At 37.0% G+C, this 19,520-nt stretch overlaps 1 protein-coding gene across 1 annotated transcript in view; it reads left to right on the top strand.

Annotated features, from left to right (window-relative positions):
- The first annotated feature begins 2,679 nt into the window (after positions 1–2,679).
- Positions 2,680–19,520, top strand: part of LOC119774901 (solute carrier family 22 member 2-like) — a 19,934-nt gene continuing 3,093 nt past the window's right edge. The window contains exons 1-10 of the mRNA XM_038272630.1: positions 2,680–3,137; positions 9,488–9,535; positions 10,323–10,426; positions 10,511–10,665; positions 14,840–15,008; positions 15,173–15,287; positions 16,654–16,754; positions 16,835–17,049; positions 17,127–17,235; positions 17,336–17,448. Of these exons, the coding sequence (XP_038128558.1) occupies positions 2,784–3,137; positions 9,488–9,535; positions 10,323–10,426; positions 10,511–10,665; positions 14,840–15,008; positions 15,173–15,287; positions 16,654–16,754; positions 16,835–17,049; positions 17,127–17,235; positions 17,336–17,448 (1,483 nt within the window). The 5' untranslated portion in view covers positions 2,680–2,783. The remainder of the gene's footprint in view (positions 3,138–9,487; positions 9,536–10,322; positions 10,427–10,510; positions 10,666–14,839; positions 15,009–15,172; positions 15,288–16,653; positions 16,755–16,834; positions 17,050–17,126; positions 17,236–17,335; positions 17,449–19,520) is intronic.

Here is a 19,520-nt window from a genome sequence, read left to right on the forward strand (position 1 = left end):
TTTTGAGGCGGGTTGAGGTGTGACGCAACAAGAAGTGCGACAGTTCAGTCTAAAGAACATGGCGGCTTCAGCCGATGAAACTAGCGTTAGCGTGGCTAACGAGCAAGTTTTATCGGAATTACAGAGTATTTCTTCACTGAAAGAAGAGATAAACACTGCTCTGGAGGCTTTTCTCAGAGGAAAAAATGTTTTTGCTCTTCTCCCGACTGGTTTCAGCAAGACTAGCCTGGCTTGTGGTTGTGTTTTCGTCGTCGCTCTGTTAGTACGTCATGTGCTTCGTTGATCTGATTGGTTTATTTGGCCCGTTTATCACCAACATAGGCCAATCAGCTAACCAGTATTTTCACCCCTTCCCAAAATTACTTCAACCGAAGGTTTCCAGATGGATATGTGGAGCAAATCCAGCAAATCCATCTGGCGGAGTCAGGTTAACTGTGTACAGCTTCTATGTGATATAAATATATATATTTTTTAATTATGAAGTCATGGTAATAATTCCTTGTACATTTGGATGGACAGATTTTCCATTAATGCTGTAAATCTTAGATTCACATATTTCTTATGTAAAAAAAAAATTGTTAATCAGTTTTCAGTTCTAAATTGGTAAAGCGCAACAACTTTGGACAGATGCAGGCTAATAATTCAATTCAGTTTATTTATAAAGCGCCAATTCACAACACGTCATCTCAAGGCACTTTACAGTTCAGCAGATCATACAGTCAAATTGATTCACAGTTTTCTATCTAAGGAAAACCAGTTGATTGCATCGACTCATTGACTCGAATGCAATCCCTCACACTAAGCATGCTTGTAGCGACAGTGGAGAGGAAAAACTTCCTTTTAACAGGAAGAAACCTCCAGCAGAACCAGGCTCAGTGTGAGCGGCCATCTGCTGAGGCCGACTGGGGTTCAAGAAAAACCGAACACATTCAGGAGTAAATATTCCGTCAAAACAATGAATATAAAACAATTCAAACTGGCTGCAGAGTTAAAATGATGCAATTCAAAGAATAACTGAAAACAATGATTAGCTAAATATAGCTTTATAACAAACAGGTTTATATCCTGGATATTTCTGCATTTCATAGATGATTACATGATGATTATTAAAGTTAGTTTATTTACTTTTCCTTCAATAGATTTAAAGGATCTGAAGCTGCAATAAAATCAGGTTAGAGATGAGCTGCATGAAAATGAGCAGATATGTGATTTTGTTATTTGATTACCAAAATCAAATAATTATCCAAACTTTTTTATGCTAAAAGACTTACTTTAGCGTGTCGGCAGTGGAAAAAAATGGAAAAGCACTTGTGTGTTCTTATTACAGCACTAACAAATGATAAAGTGATGCTATTTTCTCTATGTAACTGTTTAGTGTAAATTTGTGCCAAGGCACATCAGCTCTATATTGACAGAAAAATGAAGCATATCCAAAAAAGATCACTGTCCCTACTGTGAAACATGGAGGAGGCTTTGTTATATGTTTTGCTGCATTTGGTGCAGCATGTCCTGAATCTATACAGGTGACAATGAAATCTGATATCCATCAAGCAATTCCAGATTTTCTTTGAGGGGGAGGGGTGGCCTATCAGTTAGGGAATTGTGCTTTGAATTTAGAGGTTCTGAGTTTAAGCCCCACTCCCACAGACCACTCAGGGTCCCTGAGCAACACCCTTAACCCCACACTGCTCCCCGGGTGCCACACAATGGCAGTCTACTGCTCCCCAAAGGGATTGGTTAAATACAGAGGTGAATTTCTCCAGTGTGACATAAATAAAGCTCAATTATTTTTATTATTATATAAATGTTCTGCTCAGTGGAAGCTTGGTCTTTGGTCTTTGACAATGACCCAAAATAATAGAGCTAAAAATTCAAAAAGAGGAAAACATTGGACTATTGTGAAGTGTCCCATATGAGCTCTGAACGGTTTGCTCATGAGTTGATCAAAGTACCTGCTTAGAGGAGCAGAAGTTTCTGTGACAGTTAGAGGAATTGTTTGATTGCATTAAAAGGTTGTGCAACAGAATTTTAAGGGTGCAATCATTTTTATTCAGGCCTGTTTCCTGAGTAATATTCAAATAAAATTCTTCTGTTGAAGCATGGCTGAAATGCAATGTCTGACTTCTTATTTGTTCATTTTCATAGTAGTTCTTTACTCTTATTTTTGTCAGATTCAAGTTATTTCCGTGAACACTGTGTGTTTTTCTTTCATTGAATGAGGTGTACCAACAATTTTTGTCCACGTTATGTATTATCTTCATTGTATATGACAAAAGAAAAAAATCCACCCTTTGTTTTTCTTTTAGTTGACCTTAGTAAGCCTTTGTATATTTTACATTTTATGTAAAAATGTTCCTCACACTGTTCAGATGTCCTTTTTTTTAACCTAAAGCTGTTTTATATATGTAAATCATTGACTCCCAAACATTCCTGGACAACAATCATTATCTGTATTCTGTGAACCAGTAATTGTGCAACCTGGAATCTGGAAAGGGAAGGCACATTTTGACATTTAGGTTATGGATCGCACATAATTAAGTTTGAACAGGGTTTGCATAATTCATCTGTCTTCACTTATTAAACAGAATGAAGGTTTTGCCTCTTGTGTATCTTTTAGCTTTAATTCCACCAGACTTTTGGACTTTACCTTCAAACATTGACCTGCTTAGTGATGCAACATTTAAAAGCTGAAAATTTCTAAGGGCAGACCTTTACACTAAGCTACAGTGGACTGAACAGACCAACATCTACTGTATTTCTGTGACTTAAACTTTAGGGCTTCGATGGCGACCTTTGATGACCTCCTGGAAGAGGTCGGCTCTTTTGGCCGCTGTCAGAAGCGGATCTTCGCCATGCTCTGTCTTCTGTCGTTGCAATTTGCTGGCCTCTACGTTGGGATCGTCTTCCAGGGCTTCACTCCGGATCACTGGTGCCGGGACTCAGTGTTGGAGGAGAGGAGGAAGGCCTGTGAATGGAGCATGGAGGAAAGTCGCAGGATAACCATGCCGATGATCAACAGCTCAGGACTTCTGCAGCACAGCAGCTGTCATCAGTACGAGGTGGACTGGAACAGCACAGAACTTACCTGTGACTCAGAAGAACTGGATCTGAGCAGGCTTTCTGTGGTAGAATGCAAGGTCAGGTTTTTGTCATTTATCTATGATTACAATTTAATAGTAAATCGTTTAAAAAAGAATAAAGCTTTATGACTTTATTCAGTTAGTTAATCTGGTTGATTAACACTCCAAAGACTCCAAAAGGTGCAGAGGGTGCTCCTAAAGACATTCCTTGTGTCTGTTGTGGCATCAGCCGTCTTCTATGGAGCTGTCTGTTGGAGCAGTGGCTTATCTATGGCTGAGAGAAAGTGGCTGATCAGGAAGGCCAGCTCTGTGATTGGATAACCTCTGAACTCAGTGCAGGTGGTGGTAAACAAAAGGATCCTAACTAAATGAACATCTCTTTTGGATAATGTTTCCCAGCCCATGCATGAAGCTGGTGCAGAACTGGAAGTGACAGCCTGCTGCACCCTAAATGCACCAGGGAGTGTTATCACAGATCCTTCCTCCCAGCAGCTGTAAGACTCTATAACCACCACAATCATGCTGATTTTGCAGTTTTCACCTTGGTCAGTTAAATAACATACTGCTGTCACTTTGCACATCTCTACGGAGCCCCTAAAGGGACATAGAGGGGAACTTTTGAGAGATCCCGCAATACTTTTGAGAGATCCCGCAATACTTTTGCGAGATCCCGCAATAGTTTTGCGAGATCTCACAAAAGTTTATTTTTTGCGAGATCTCGCAATACTTTTGCAAGATCCCGCAACACTTTTGCAGGATCTCGCAATACTTTTGCGAGATCCCGCAATAGTTTTGCGAGATCTCACAAAAGTTTATTTTTTGCGAGATCTCGCAATACTTTTGCAAGATCCCGCAACACTTTTGCAGGATCTCGCAATACTTTTGCGAGATCTCGCAATACTTTTGCAAGATCCCGCAACACTTTTGCAGGATCTCGCAATACTTTTGCAAGATCCCGCATTACTTTTGTGAGATCCCGCAATAGTTTTGCGAGATCCAGCAAAAGTATTGCGGCATCTCGCAAAAGTATTGCGGGATCTCGCAAAAGTTTATTTTTTACCCTCCATGTCCCTTTAGGGGCTCCGTACATCTCTGATGTTGCTGCTATATTCAAATATCCATTACTGTTAAAATGTACATAGCTGTATAATGGCTATTTCTCCAGGTGCACAGTATTTATATTTTTAAAACACTTTACAGCACAGTATTTTAATTGTTTATCTTTTAACTCTTCCCTATTATGTTATTCTTAAACATTTTTCTAAGAAGTCATCAAATTACTTGGAAAGACAAGGCCATTTAAATCCTAGAATAGAGAAGTTATATATCTAATCTAAAAGGGTCATACTTGTTTTGTTGCCTGACAATAACTTTAAAGGGGAGCTCAAACTGCTGTAAAGCAGCAGACTTGACTGGGTGACCCATTTAGCAATAGATCCGACCTTCTTGAGGTACGTAAGTGAGGTTTTGAGTTCATCAGCCTGCACTGAGCATTAATATGTGTGAGTAATGTCCTGAAAAATAATCTAAATCTTGGTGGTACATTGAGGTAGCAACATCCCTATTTATCAATTAACAAAACTAAAGTTGTTAGTTCTTTATGTTAGTCTTTTAACTATTTTCATAAAAATGTCAATTATAAATATTGTATATGAAGCATATTTTCTACGGATTGGATGCAGGTTGTAGGGATGACTCTAGATAATAGAATTTATTCTAAGAAAAATATCTAAAAACAATATCCAACGGAGAATAGCCATTTTACTTTGATTAGTTTTTTTATGAACCGACTAAATTCTGAAGAGGATTAAGCGACAATTTTATTTTCATGGTTCTATTTAGGTAACCTTGGCCTAACTTATGAAGATTTAACAGTTCATTGAAAGCAGCTGAGCTAGTTTTATTTCAAAATGATTGTGAGCTATCTGACAATGGAGGTAAACAAGCATTCAATGGTTATTTTGACAAAGTCGTTTCCTTTTCTGAGCTTTGTTTTGCTAGCTGAGCTTTGGCTTCGAAAAGGAGTTTTCATGTAAGACCTCAGCGCTAATAAAAATGTATCGAAGCAAATTCTTCAAGCGTGAAACTATTGAAAAGCATCCAAATCCACAATCCCATAACCTTGAGTCGACAATAAACATACATGTACAGAATACAATGTCAGTCCCTAAGAAGTGATGAAAAGATTTCCTGTAAAGGGATTTATTTTTGTTGTGGTGAAAATGGCTGAGAATCTAATATTGGTGTGTTTGTTTTTAATCACTTCCCCTGTGACCCTGGAATGACATAAAGATGTTCCTGTAGAGGTGTTAAGGCTTCTCTTCAAACGAATCACCAAAGCTTAAAAGAAGATGAAGCTCCACTGTTGTTTTAAGTCTTCCCATGTTCCTGTTTCTCACAAAGATTAGACATTTAAAGTCGCTCTTATCCAGAGTTATTAAGGGGTTTATGCAACATTTGGAAAAAGAGAAAAACCCTCAACAGCCCAGACAAAGATATCATGTCACATAGCAAAGCAGGGCAGCTGGAAGTACTTTTGAACAGGGGGTGCTGTGAAATATTTGTTGTTCGTTTATTTTGGACAAAAGACCTATGAGCCTATAGGTCTATTTAAAATACAATTAAATAAGTAAATAATTGAGATAATCGATTCACTACTTTACTGTCATATACACTTCAGTGCATGCAACCAGGGCCTGTAACACACAGACATTATCAGTTCTCTTTACGCAAACCAAAAGGAAATAATTATGTCATTATACTATAATTGAACATTATAAAACAGTTCTCTGTTACACAAAGAAACCCAATAACACTGTAAAATACTACGGTGCAGCATCATGCTCTTACTTTGAGCTAAAGGCAAGATGCCCTACAGGTGTCCAAATGTTGAGGTGCGCTCTGGGGTCGTGGAGTCTCTCATAAGCGAAAGAATCAGAAATGCATTTCTGTGCCATATTTTCTCCTCGTTTCTGTCATTAGGTTATGTAAATTTACTAGTCTTCAAGAGCTGAACATGCAGTGGTTGTATTGTTGACGTTTCCATGACAACGTAACTTCCATTTGATTAAGCCTCAAAATAATTAAATTAAAATCCAAATACATGTAATAGTAAATAAAAACTGTCAAAATAATTTCCCAAAATATTCATAAGAAATGTATAAATTGTGCAAATTATTTTTAATAAATGTTTCGAAAATGTATTAAAAATACATTTTCAAAAAATGTATTTTTTGGGGTGCTGAGGGTGCTTCCCGACCACATTCCCGGTAGCATAGCACATTGTAAAAATAATGTCACAGCCCTTTTTTTTAACACTTTGAGCAGGAGAATGCTGGAAAAAACATAGAAGTCAATTGTTTTTAACTGTATGCTTGGTAATATACCATTATAAATAAGTTGAATGCACATTTAAAGCCTGGCAGTGCATTAAGGGTTCGGTCCTTTTTTTAGATGCCAAATAACATTCAAAGATGGCGAAGAGCAATGATTTGGACTATTTCAAATGCTGGATAGTTGATGATTTATTGTAGTTGCCTTGGCCTTGGCTAGTCCCTCTTCATTTTCATTTTAAACATCAGTCTCTGTACTAAAATATTCGTTCCATCATGATTTGTGGACATTAAGATCTAAAGAAAAGTGTCATCTCCTGGTCAGACCTTGTAATTCAGTGAAAGGCTGGAGTCAGAAGCAATCTCTAGCCCTACTCAAAGAGCTTCTGACAAGCTGTTGTTCATGTTGAGTTCTGACAGGTGTGATGGGCAGTATTGCAGTCATACAGGTTAGTCTGCATCTTTTCTGTGGGGATATTGTAACTGAATGGTGGAATACAACCACATTTCTTCTTCTTATACTCATTTTTTGGTGGACTCAGTGGAGCCTTCCATTGGTTTGTTTTCTGTCACCTTTCAAGCCTACACTGCAAAAACAATCCAGAAATAAGTAAAAAATGGCTTAAATTAAGTATATTTAGCCTTAATTTGAGCAGGTAAATAAGATGATTTGCCAATGGAATGAGTATTTTCACTCTTAAAATAAGATAGTTAGATAATATTTACTTGAAATAAGACGATAAAATAGTTTTTTCTTATTTTAAAAGGAAATTGTCTTGTTCCATTGGCAAAGTGTCTTACTTATCTCCTCAAATCAAGGAAAAACACACTTATTTTAAGAAAAAATAACTTATTGAGATTTATATTTTTTGCAGTGTATAAACTCTTTTAGAGCAATCAAACATGGCACAAAGTGTACCTTCTTGTGTACGTCACTTCAGGCTCACCTAAAGCCTTACCTTTCACTGTTAGCTACCTGTACTAACATACAGATTTCAATAGCAGAGTATTTTGCTGAGTAGCTGAAGTTTCAGTTGACCTAGGTTGACCTGTGCATTTGTAGAAGCGTTCTGCACTTTGCTTATTAATGCAACTACTGCCATTGCTTCTAGGCAGTCGGTACGGGGTGCAAATAATGCCAGAATGTAATGGTGTTGTGCTGACCCATCACTGTGATATGAGTGTGGTGCATGCTTTTAGACACATGAGTTTTAGACACATGAATTTTCTCAGTATTAGAAATGCCAACCAAAAATGTTAGCCAAGCAATAAATTAGAAACCTGCAGTTGTTTGGTTTATAAGCAGGTTATGGTCTTTTTACCTTTTGGCAACTTCATACCTTTCAATTGTTTGGCTTTCACCACAGGGGAGTGGCAGCCTGGTGGTTAGGGCATACCACTTGGAATCCTGAAGTTGTGAGCTCGAAACCCACCCCCACAGCCTCCACTCTGGCTTTCTGAGCAAGACCCTAAACCCCACACTGCTCCCTGCACCCCACACAATGGAAGCCCACTGCTGGCTTAAATGCAGAGAGTGAATTTTGTTGGGCTGTACTTATGACAGTGTATGACAGTAAAAAAAAAAAAAACACTGGAATTTAGTGTTTTACATTCACAAAATAAGCAGTCTACTTGCCTACTTTGTCAATCAATAATTTAGGAAGATTTTTCAACTATCTATTCATTGTCGGCTCTTACGAAAATGTTATGTGCTTTTAGTAAATAACATTGACCCAGGCAGACATGACAGTTATTGGCAATTTATTTAAAGTAAAATCTTCAGAGAATAATGCACATCTAAATCTTTACATTGAATACTTCAATTTCTACAGATAAAAACTGAAACAATGGTGAACTACTCGGACGTTGTTTATAAATTAAATATAGATTATTTCTAAATGGATATAAATGTTACAAAAAGGTGCAAATTGATCTGTAACTGTCCTAATCACTGGTCAAGCTTAGCATAGAATTTAAACATGTTTAATAAGCTACTCCTGAACTATCACTGGGTTCCATGTTTTCTTGTGAATTAGATGGATTAATTTCAAACAAAACGAAAATAACCGGTACCACTGGACAGTAGTCGAGTTGTAAGGAAAAAAAGAAGAAGGGGGATGGCGGAATTTTTTTCTTTTTTGGAAGTAAACATTGCCTAATTAATATTAATATCAATAATAAGCAATATGCATTAATAATAAGCAATATGCATGGTCTGGTTGTTCCATGTCAGGTACGCAGGTCATCTGGCATGGCTATCACTGCCCCTACATAGTTAGAGACTAATTTCACACTATAATCAGCTTCATAGTGGTAGGACACTTCTTTGATTTTACTTTGGAGAATCTTTTGGCAATAAATCTATTAAGATTTCGAACAAAGCCTCATAAAACATTACAAATGAATATCTGAATCCTTTCAAGCACAGTATTTCTTTAATTCATATTCAATCAATTAAATTGAAACAGCTGAAGTAATTTTTCAAAATCTCAAAATTTAGTAAATAATGTTTGTCTATTCTATTAAAATTTCTGTATCTCTATAATGGGCCTGTATTATGAGTTGTCTTCTCAATTCTAGGGGTCCAAATTTCCTAAATCCACCCCTGCTTCAATTCTCTCCTCTGGGTTTTATCTGTTGTGCAGAGAATTCCCGGCCTGCAGAAAATGACCTCCCATTTCACATCGCCCTAAACTCAGGCCCATTGATGAGAGAACGGATTGAAACATGAACGAAAAGGGATATTTTAAACATTGATGCCTTAAAGTTGATAGTTTTGGTGGAAAGATAAATTCAAATTAATAGGATTTTACTTGTATCGAGACATTTTACTCGATGTGCTACAGTCAGTGTGCGATGAATAAATTCAGGCTAAGCGCTACTCGTAAGCTTAACCTGCCAATAGTTAAAAGGGCAATATTATTTCCATTACTGTTAATATATAGTAGACATTTACACATTCAGTGATAAAATGTCACAGGGGATGGTATGGGAGATTGTTTGATTTAAACTCTGATTAATATACTGACTAACTGGACAGGAAGATTGTCTTTTATTTTATGTTCTGTCTTTTAGGAGGGCTGGGAGTATCATTATGAAGGCAGGAAGTCATTTGTCACAGAGGTAAGAAAAACGGTTCATCTAAATAGTTTTGAATTAATTTGATATCATTTTACATCACGAGAGGAAGCTGCATAGTAAAGCCCTGGTTTATATCCTTAGCTACAGCTACAGATTACCGGGATGAAGTTGGGCTCCTCCCGTTCTTCAAATCAACAGAACTTTGTATTACATTTGTGTGTTGAATTAAAGCAGCCAGAGTTTTCATTTCTGCCGCTTTCTTTTTACGGAGATTAATGAAATCTTCCAGAGGTCGCCAAAGGTCAACGAGCCCCCCACCTTCTTCAAGTTAAATAAACTTATTAATTTGGCCACGTTTATGCAGGACAAATGTTGTATTGCATTTCCTTGCATTGTATTTTATTTCTTTAGATAATGAATGTTTGCGGAATGTTGTTTGTTTACCTGGATTGTGTAACAAATATAATTTTCCCCTGGGATCATTAAAGTATTTCTGATTCTGATTCTAAAGCTTTCAACTTTGGTCAATAACATCAAAAGAGAAGTAGCACATATTAAAATATTTCCTGCACATGTAGTGACCTCTGGAGGTTTTCATTAATCACTCAGGTCTAGAGATTGGCATTAACTGTAAGCGTGCACATGCATGCTAGTTTATCTCACGTATGTCTCTTTTTGAATCCTGTGATGGACTGGGGAAATGCATAACTCTTCCAGTGACAGATGGACATGAGGAACCTGCCACCTCCTAATCTTGCACACTTGCACAGTATTAGCTCTTGTTTTCTACTTTAAAAAAATCTGCCATTTCTCTTATTAAACCCTCCAGTTCAACCTGGTGTGTTCCAATGGATGGATGGTGGATATGTACCAGTCAACTCTCAACGTGGGCTTCCTCGTAGGCAGCTTTGCTTTTGGTTACTTTGCTGACAGGTAGGGCCAGGAATTTCACTTTGAAAATATTTCCTCTGTTAATCTTTGCTTGATGCTATCTTTATGGGTTTTTTTTATGTGTAGATTTGGCAGAATGAAGACTTTCCTGTTAACCAACGTGATAAACGTAGCAGCAGGATTTGCTATGGCTGCGGTTCCAGATGTCATCTCCATCCTGGTGCTCAGGGCTATCCTCGGCTTCAGCTCCAAAGGAGGCTGGATGGCCATTTATGTGCTGCGTAATGATGGCTTTTCATGTTACCTGAACATTCATATATAAACATTAATTATGACATAGAAGATGTAAGTAGGGATGGGCCGACATTCAAATCTGGACAGATAGATTAGTATTCACTATTAAAGGGGAACACCCTTTTTTTTTTTTACATTGGCACCTTGATTTTACGTTATTACATCATGTTCTACTCACCAATGTGATTTTGTGTCATTTGGAGCTTTGCACACACTCCGATTAAAAAAATATATATAAATATAAAAAAAATATAACTGTGGATCTCTGGGGGACAGTGATTCGCCTACATGTTATGAATTCTGGCGTACCATAAAGAATAAATTATGAACAGTAGGAGGACTGTACTTGGATATAACAAAACCAAACATCTTCAGAACAGCTCCTAATGACACAAGACTCACATGGGTGAGTAGAACATGATGTAATAACGTAAAATCAAGGGGTCAATGTAAAAAAAACGGTGTTCCCCTTTAACATAGCTATTATAGCTGATAAACAATAATTACTAATGTCATAAGTCATACCTTTCTCTACATTTTGGACACAGTGAAAGACCAACCACAGCGCCAACATTGATCCTCTGCTTCAGTTAAACACAAACAATCCAGAGTTGCTTTGCAAACACTGTCATGTTACCATACCAAGGCTACATTCACACTGCAGGTCTTAAAGGAATAGTACACCCAAAACATGATTAGCCTTCATTTTCTACTCACCCCCATGCTGAACAACACTCTGGAGTACTTTTTTGATATCTCAAATGCATCTGGAGATCTGGGAGGCTTCTTGCTGAAAGCGCGCCTGCGCGTTCACGACGCTACGGAAACCGCGACAGACCAAACCAGATGAAAGTGCGCATTCAGCGTCTGCTCTGCCGATAATGCAAGCGTAGAAGAAGAAATGTGCTGTTTACCTGTGCAAAGAAAGAAACAACGAAAGAAAAATGTCTGAGGACTTCAGTGTTGAGGAAGAGCATGAGTTCTTTGCCGAGCTGAATGCGCACTTTCATCCGGTTTGGTCTGCCGCGGTTTCCGTAGACTCGTGAACGCGCTTTTAGGAAATCCTATACACTACTGTTTATGCTCTAAAAACATTCTAAATGACTTCGTTTCGAGTCAATTCTGGATGCTACCCACTCAGGACACTTGGAATACATTGGACGAGCAGTATGGAGGAATATTGACACGTTTTTTGTGGACTTTTATGGACCTTTCTGTCTCGGGCGCCATAGACCTCCATTATTTGAATGTCAGCAGACAGCAAGAAGCCTCCCAGATCTCCAGACGCATTTGAGATATCAAAAAAGTACTCCAGAGTGTTGTTCAGCATGGGGCTGAGTAGAAAATGAAGGCTAATCATGTTTTGGGTGTACTATTCCTTTAATGCTTAATTCCAATTTTTTGTCAAATCTTATTTTTTTTCTTGTTTGGCTCCATTAGCCTGACGTAGTCCTACTCAATTCTAGTCAGAATATGAGTCTGATACTGCTCCATAGAGCTGTGATTATGGGGCGTGTTTCAAACGAACCAGGAAAAAAAATGCCTCTGCACTCAATTGGATAGACCTACAACCAATAAGAGCAACGGAGTATGTGACGTATGTTAAGCGACGCATAGTTGTTGTCAACAAAAATCAAAGCGTGCAGTTGCACGCCTAGAATAAGAAGATGAGCCTTGATCGCGTTTCTCTGTTCCTCTTTTAAAATTAATTTGCTGTCGATATCTTCTAGAACAGACCTAATAGCAGAATCTACTCACCTCAACTCTCCAGCGGCAGCCATTGTTGTTGTCACCCAAGCACGCTTTGGTGACGTGGTTGATTACGTTACTGTTGATCATCTGTCCATCATAGTATAAAGCCCGCCCTGACAATTTGATTGGCCCGCCAGATATTGTGCGAGAATACTCGCACTACTGTTGAGCAATTCCAGACCGAACTTCCTGACCTCAAACGTTGTGGGCGGGACTAAGTTCGGAATGGCACCCAGGCTATCCTCACATGACCATCTCATGTGTCCCTGAAGTGACCTGCATGCGCAGAAGAACAATAACAAGATGTGTCAGAAGTCAGTGTCTATGGATGGATTTAAAGCTGTAAAGCAGTGGAAGTTGCCAGATGATAAAACAGAAAACGCAGAGAAGGAGACAGAGGAGAATAAGAGAGCTAAACTATTAATTACAGCTTTCTGTGGAGCAGTGGCAGTAAATTCTCCAAGGAGTAATGTATGGGTGCTGCGTTGTGATTAGGGTTCAAACTAATTTATCGGATTAATCATGATTAATCGATTATTAAAATAATTGTCAACTAATCAATCAATTAATTTTGGACTGGAGTGTAAAGACTATAAAACATGGCTTTAGTTGACAGAGAACAGCAATTATAGCAAAATTGTAAAATAATAAACATTTTATCTTTAAGATAATAAAATATTTTTCATCTGTCAATATGCTCTATCCAGAGCTCCTAAAGTGGAACATTTTGATTTTCACCTGGTTTAATTTCGTAAAAGGTCTTCTTTAAGGAACCTTTTGCTTTTTGATTATTAATCGATTCATCTACAAAATAATCAATAGAATAATCGATTTGCAAATAATCGTTAGTTGCAGCCCTAGCTGTGATCAAATGACCCCTAAAATTTATTTTCAGATCAATTCAGTTCAGTTTATCCTAAAGCCCCAATTCATAACACGTCATCTCAAGGCACTTTACAGTTCAACCAGATCATCCAGTCAAATTGATTCAAAGTTTTCTATCTAAGGAAAACCAGTTGAGTGCATCGACTCATTGACTCGAATGCAATCCCTCACACTAAGCATGCTTGTAGCGACAGTGGAGAGGAAAAACTCCCTTTTAACAGGAAGAAACCTCCAGCAGAACCAGGCTCAGTGTGAGCGACCATCTCCTGAGGCCGACTGGGGTTCAAGGAGACAGAAGCAGAGATACAAAAAGCAGCTGTAAAAGGCGGCCCCGTCCAGGAAACACACAGCCAGGCAGACGACACCCATGCCAAAGCATAAAGAGAGCAAAACCAGCAAGTCACAGTCAGAGAAACAGGACTACACTGAAAAATATAAATAAGGTTGTGGATCGTTGGCAAAGTCAGAATCTGCGAGACTAGGCCTGTTCACACAAACATGAAACAATCTTACCGGAGTAACTTCAGGGGAAAAAAAAAAATCGTGTTTGGGCCACATTTGTCTGCAGTGTGAACGTAGCCTAATAGAACGTAATTGATCCCCTCCTGTAATAAAAGGGCATTAATATCAGTTTTAAAAATCAGCCCAGTTTCACTCATTAAATTGATACCAATATGTTTAAAAGAAAAACATTTGCTGATACCCATATTAAAGTTGTATTATTTGCATGTCAAAAAGTATACGGCAGCAGCAAACTACGGATGCATATAAAGTATTTTGAGAAGATTACCACATCATTCTGGTGTGTTATTTTTATTTTTTTTTGTGTGTGTTTTACGCTTCGTTGAAGCAGTTTTCAACCAGAGCTACTAAACTTCCTGGAGGCTATTCAAGATCAGATTCAGATCAGGGTTCATAAATGATGCACGTATTTTAATGTGTTTAATTTGCATTCATTCCATTGAAAAGGTTTTAGCCTATGACGTTTTGTTTTCTTTATTTGATTGAAACACTTCTTACCTTGATGCTATGTCCTTGTTTGCTTTTAGGAAAAGGAATTTTCTTTTTTCCTTGAAATTCTGATCGGACGTTTTAGGATAGATTGACTAAAAACTTTCAGTTGCTTATTTAATTAATACCCATTGGTTTTTGACTATGCCGAGCAGCATTGCAGGACGGTCGGACTTTAATCAGCTGTGTATTGCCATCGTCTAGCTTTCTGGTAGTTCCTCATCATGCCTAGTCTGGTGCCATTAAGGCTCAAAAAGGAAAATCAAAATGCTATCAATACAGGTGTCAGGGTAAATAATCTTATTTTATCTTGAGCATCATTTTTGGTATTTTTTGTATAGGCTTATAACGTGACTATGCACCTTTAGTGCTGATAAATTTTCCACCCGTATGTGTAAGCATGACAAATTCTATAAAAAGTGCTAGATAAAGGAGGTAGAAATCAACCAGTTGTCTTGTTTCCGCTATATAATCTGAATATGCTTTATTGTTCTTGCTTTTCCGTTGTTTTAGTGACAGAAATAGTGGGAGTAAAGTACAGACGCACAGTCGGGATCTTGTATCAGATGTTCTTCAGTGTTGGGATGCTCATCCTCCCCCTCCTCGCCTATTTCATCACTGACTGGCGTTGGCTACAGGTTGCCATCACTGCACCATGTGCCCTTTATATTGCTTTCTACTGGTAATAAAAAGTTGCCTTAAGATTAATTATTGGGTTATAAAATATCTAACATGCCTAAATGAAAGATTAAGCCACCCCAATAATAACAGCCATTTACATTATCCTCAAATAACCCTTTATGTCTTCCCTGAACATTAAATGTTTTTCACGGCTTCATTCGTCAGGTTCGTCCCAGAGTCACCAAGGTGGCTCATCTCCACGAACAATTCCTCAAAAGCTCTGGAAATAACCAAAGCTATCGCCAAGGAGAACGGGAAAAAACTCTCCTTAAACTTTGAGGTAAATCTGATATTATTTTGACTTAGATTTAAACAATGTCATTTTGTATACACAGTGTATACAAAGTGACATTTCATTTTGCACAGCTCTCATGACATTTCCATTTCTTGAAGTGCAGCAGTGATCAAATGCAAAAAAAATGCATCGATACGGTCGGTTTGATACAGAGTCTGTGACATGATTTAGAGGTTTTTCAAAATTTTCAACACATCTGATGGCGGTGGATGTTGAAAAAACTCTGAAGTTTGCCTTTCCTTATTGGTGTACGGATTTAGGCAATAATTGGTTAACACGGTTCTTTTACAAAAGGATATATTCAAATAATAAAGACATCATTTTTAAGACTATTCTGCAAATTTAGTATCTAAACTTTATTTTGACATGAATCAAATAAAGATAGTTACCAGCAGGGGTGCCTACTCCTTTGAAAATGAACAAGGGACCCTTCTTTCTTCAACACAATAAAGATGCTACGTCTTTTTTTTGTGCCTTTTCATCCGTGTAAGAAAGATTTTTCAAACATTTGACTCAAACCTGAATTTACTAAGACAGATTATTTTTTCAAGGGACGGTTATTTTTTTAGGATGTAAGTCAATTTACCCCACAGCCATTTAGCGCTTTTTTCTGTCTCGGCAAATGTGGCCAAATTTAATTTTAATCTTGGTTAGGGGCATAGAGCTTGGAATCCGGAGGTTCTGAGTTCGAGTCCCACTACCACAGACTTCCACTCTGGGTCTCTGAGCAAAGACACTTAAACCCTGATTGCTCCCCGGGCGACGCACAATGGCAGCCTCCTGCTCCCCAAGGCAATGGGTTAAATTTAGAGGTAAATTTCTCCAATGTGAGATCAATAAAGTTTAAATTCAATTCAGTTTATTTCTATAGCGCCAATTCACAACGCGTCATCTCAAGGTACTTTACAGTTCACCAGATCATCCTATCAAAATTATTCAGTTTTCTGTCTAAGGAAAACCAGTTGATTGCATCGACTCATTGACTCTTCAGCAATCCCTCACACTAAGCATGCTTGTAGCGAAAGTGGAGAGGAAAAACTCCCTTTTGACAGTTCAATTATTATTATTATTATTTATTAAATATGGTGATGTTGCTGTCCTTAAAATTATATCTACTGACAGAATTGAGTTAATCCGTGGCACTATTCTGTCCTTGTTTTAATGCCTACTGAAAAACATGACAACTGTATGTGCTGTTAAGAACAGTGTATGATGATCTACAAAATAGCTACGTGGTGAAACCAAATGGGGGTGGTATCTCTTAACATATTTTCTTAGCAATCTAATAAATAATGCAAGCTACTATTAAGTATAATGGAAACTAATCTTAACTAATTGTGTCTTATCATAGATATTAACTGATGATGAAGTGGAGTCCACTTCTACCTCTTTGTTGGACTTGATCAGAACCCCCAATATGAGAAAACACACTTTCATCCTCATGTTTAACTGGTCAGACCCATCTGAACTGACAAATCATTCCAGCCTCAGCATGTAGGAAAGATTTCACTTCTAATGTCTTCATTCCTTAGGTTCACCAGCGCTGTGGTTTATCAGGGTCTCATCATGCGGGTCGGGATAACAAAAGGAAACGTCTATATCGACTTCCTCATCTGCGCCCTGGTTGAGTTTCCCGCCGCTTTCCTCATCATCTTTACGATTGAGCGCATCGGCCGTCGGCTTCCTTTCGCTTCCGCCAACATCGTAGCTGGAGTCTCCTGCATCATCACTGCCTTCATTCCTGACAGTAAGTCTTGTTTAGGTTAATGTTTATTAAGTAAAAGGCATGAAACAGCTGTTGGATAAATGTTCCCTCTCTGTCAGGCATGTTCTGGATAAAGACCACAGTGGCCAGTATTGGTCGGCTTGGGATTACTATGGCCTTTGAGATGGTGGTGTTTGTTAACACTGAGCTCTACCCAACATCTCTCAGGTGAACATGCTGACATAAATAAAGTGTTTATTGGGTAAGATTTTTTGTTGCTGACTTCTTTTAAGCTGATGTATCTCTCCAACCTTTTAATCAATAATAGGAACCTGGGGGTGTCAGTTTGTTCCACTCTTTGTGACGTTGGAGGAATTGTTTCGCCTTTCTTGCTCTACAGACTGGCCAGCATCTGGCTCGAACTACCACTCATAATCTTTGGTAGGTCTCTAATGTTAATGTCATTGGTGTTCTGCTGTGTTCTCATGAGCACTTGAAGAGCTTTTCTACTTTTCCAGGTATTATCAGGCGCACTCTCTTTATTGTTACTCTTATCAGTGTCTGAGTACTCCGGGATTTTGGCCTTTTTTCTGTGGAAGAAAAAGGAGATTTTTTAACTTATTTATTTACCGTATTTTTTTTTTTTTTATAAAAGTGGTCACCTGGATCCAAACAGGGAGGGACATAAACAAATATAACAGCTTGGTGATTTATTCTGACGCTCCCAAAAAGGAATAGCAGAATTATTTCCCATTTTACTAAATGGTGTTTTAATTTGATTCAGGATGTTGTAGGAATATTCATTCCCAAGTGTCAAGCATGTTAGGTGACCATTTAAACGTAACTGTTTGAAAAAGTTCAAAAGACCAATTGTCTTTATCACCAGGGTAAATTTTACTATAAATAAATCCTTAAATCCTAAAAGAGAAAGAAGTTCCCAGACATTTCATTTTACTGTGTGTAGATACCATCAGTTGCTTATCTGTAAATATAATATATAATACTATCAGCATATAACAGTTAGTTGTATATATATATATATATATATATATATATATATATATATATATATATATATATATAGTTACTTATATATATAGTTACTTATATATATATATATATATATATATATATATATATATATATGTATATATATATATATGTATATATGTATATATATATATATATATATATATGTATATATATTTCAAAATATATATATATATATATATATATATATATATATATATATATATATTTCAAAAACCCTGGTTTAAATGGGGATAACAGAAAGCTGCTGCAATGAACAGATTGCAGAAAAGAAAGGTAGATCCCATACATTTATGTAAACTCAGAAACTTCATAGAGCTTGAATCGGTTGATAAGTCAATGATCGATTCATGTATATATATATATATATATATATATATATATATGTATATATATATATGTATATATATATATGTATATATATATATGTATATATATATATGTATATATATATATGTATATATATATATGTATATATATATATGTATATATATATATGTATATATATATATATATATACATATATATATATATATATATATATATATATATATATGTACATATATGTATATATATATATGTATATATATATATATATATATATATATATATATATATGTACATATATGTATATATATATATGTATATATATGTATATATATATATATATATATATATATATATATATATATGTACATATATGTATATATATATATGTATATATATGTATATATATATATATATATATATGTATATATATATATATATATGTACATATATGTATATATATATATATGTACATATATGTATATATATATATATGTATATATATATATGTATATATATATATATATATATATATGTACATATATGTATATATATATACACTATATTGCCAAAAGTATTTGCTCACCCATCCAAATTATTGGAATCAGGTGTTCCAATCACTTCCATGGCCACAGGTGTATAAATTCAAGCACCTAGGCATGCAGACTGTTTTTACAAACATTTGTGAAAGAATGGGTCGCTCTCAGGAGCTCAGTGAATTCCAGCGTGGAACTGTGATAGGATGCCACCTGTGCAACAAATCCAGTCGTGAAATTTCCTCGCTCCTAAATATTCCACAGTCAACTGTCAGCTGTATTATAAGAAAATGGAAGTGTTTGGGAACGACAGCAACTCAGCCACGAAGTGGTAGGCCACGTAAACTGACGGAGCGGGGTCAGCGGATGCTGACGCGCATAGTGCGAAGAGGTCGCCAACTTTCTGCAGAGTCAATCACTACAGACCTCCAAACTTCATGTGGCCTTCAGATTAGCTCAAGAACAGTGCGCAGAGAGCTTCATGGAATGGGTTTCCATGGTCGAGCAGCTGCATCCAAGCCATACATCACCAAGTGCAATGCAAAGCGTCGGATGCGGTGGTGTAAAGCACGCCGCCACTGGACTCTAGAGCAGTGGAGA

This window comes from Cyprinodon tularosa, unplaced genomic scaffold, assembly GCF_016077235.1.
Source record: "Cyprinodon tularosa strain WSP-4 unplaced genomic scaffold, ASM1607723v1 ctg84, whole genome shotgun sequence".
In the NCBI taxonomy this organism is placed as follows: domain Eukaryota; kingdom Metazoa; phylum Chordata; class Actinopteri; order Cyprinodontiformes; family Cyprinodontidae; genus Cyprinodon; species Cyprinodon tularosa.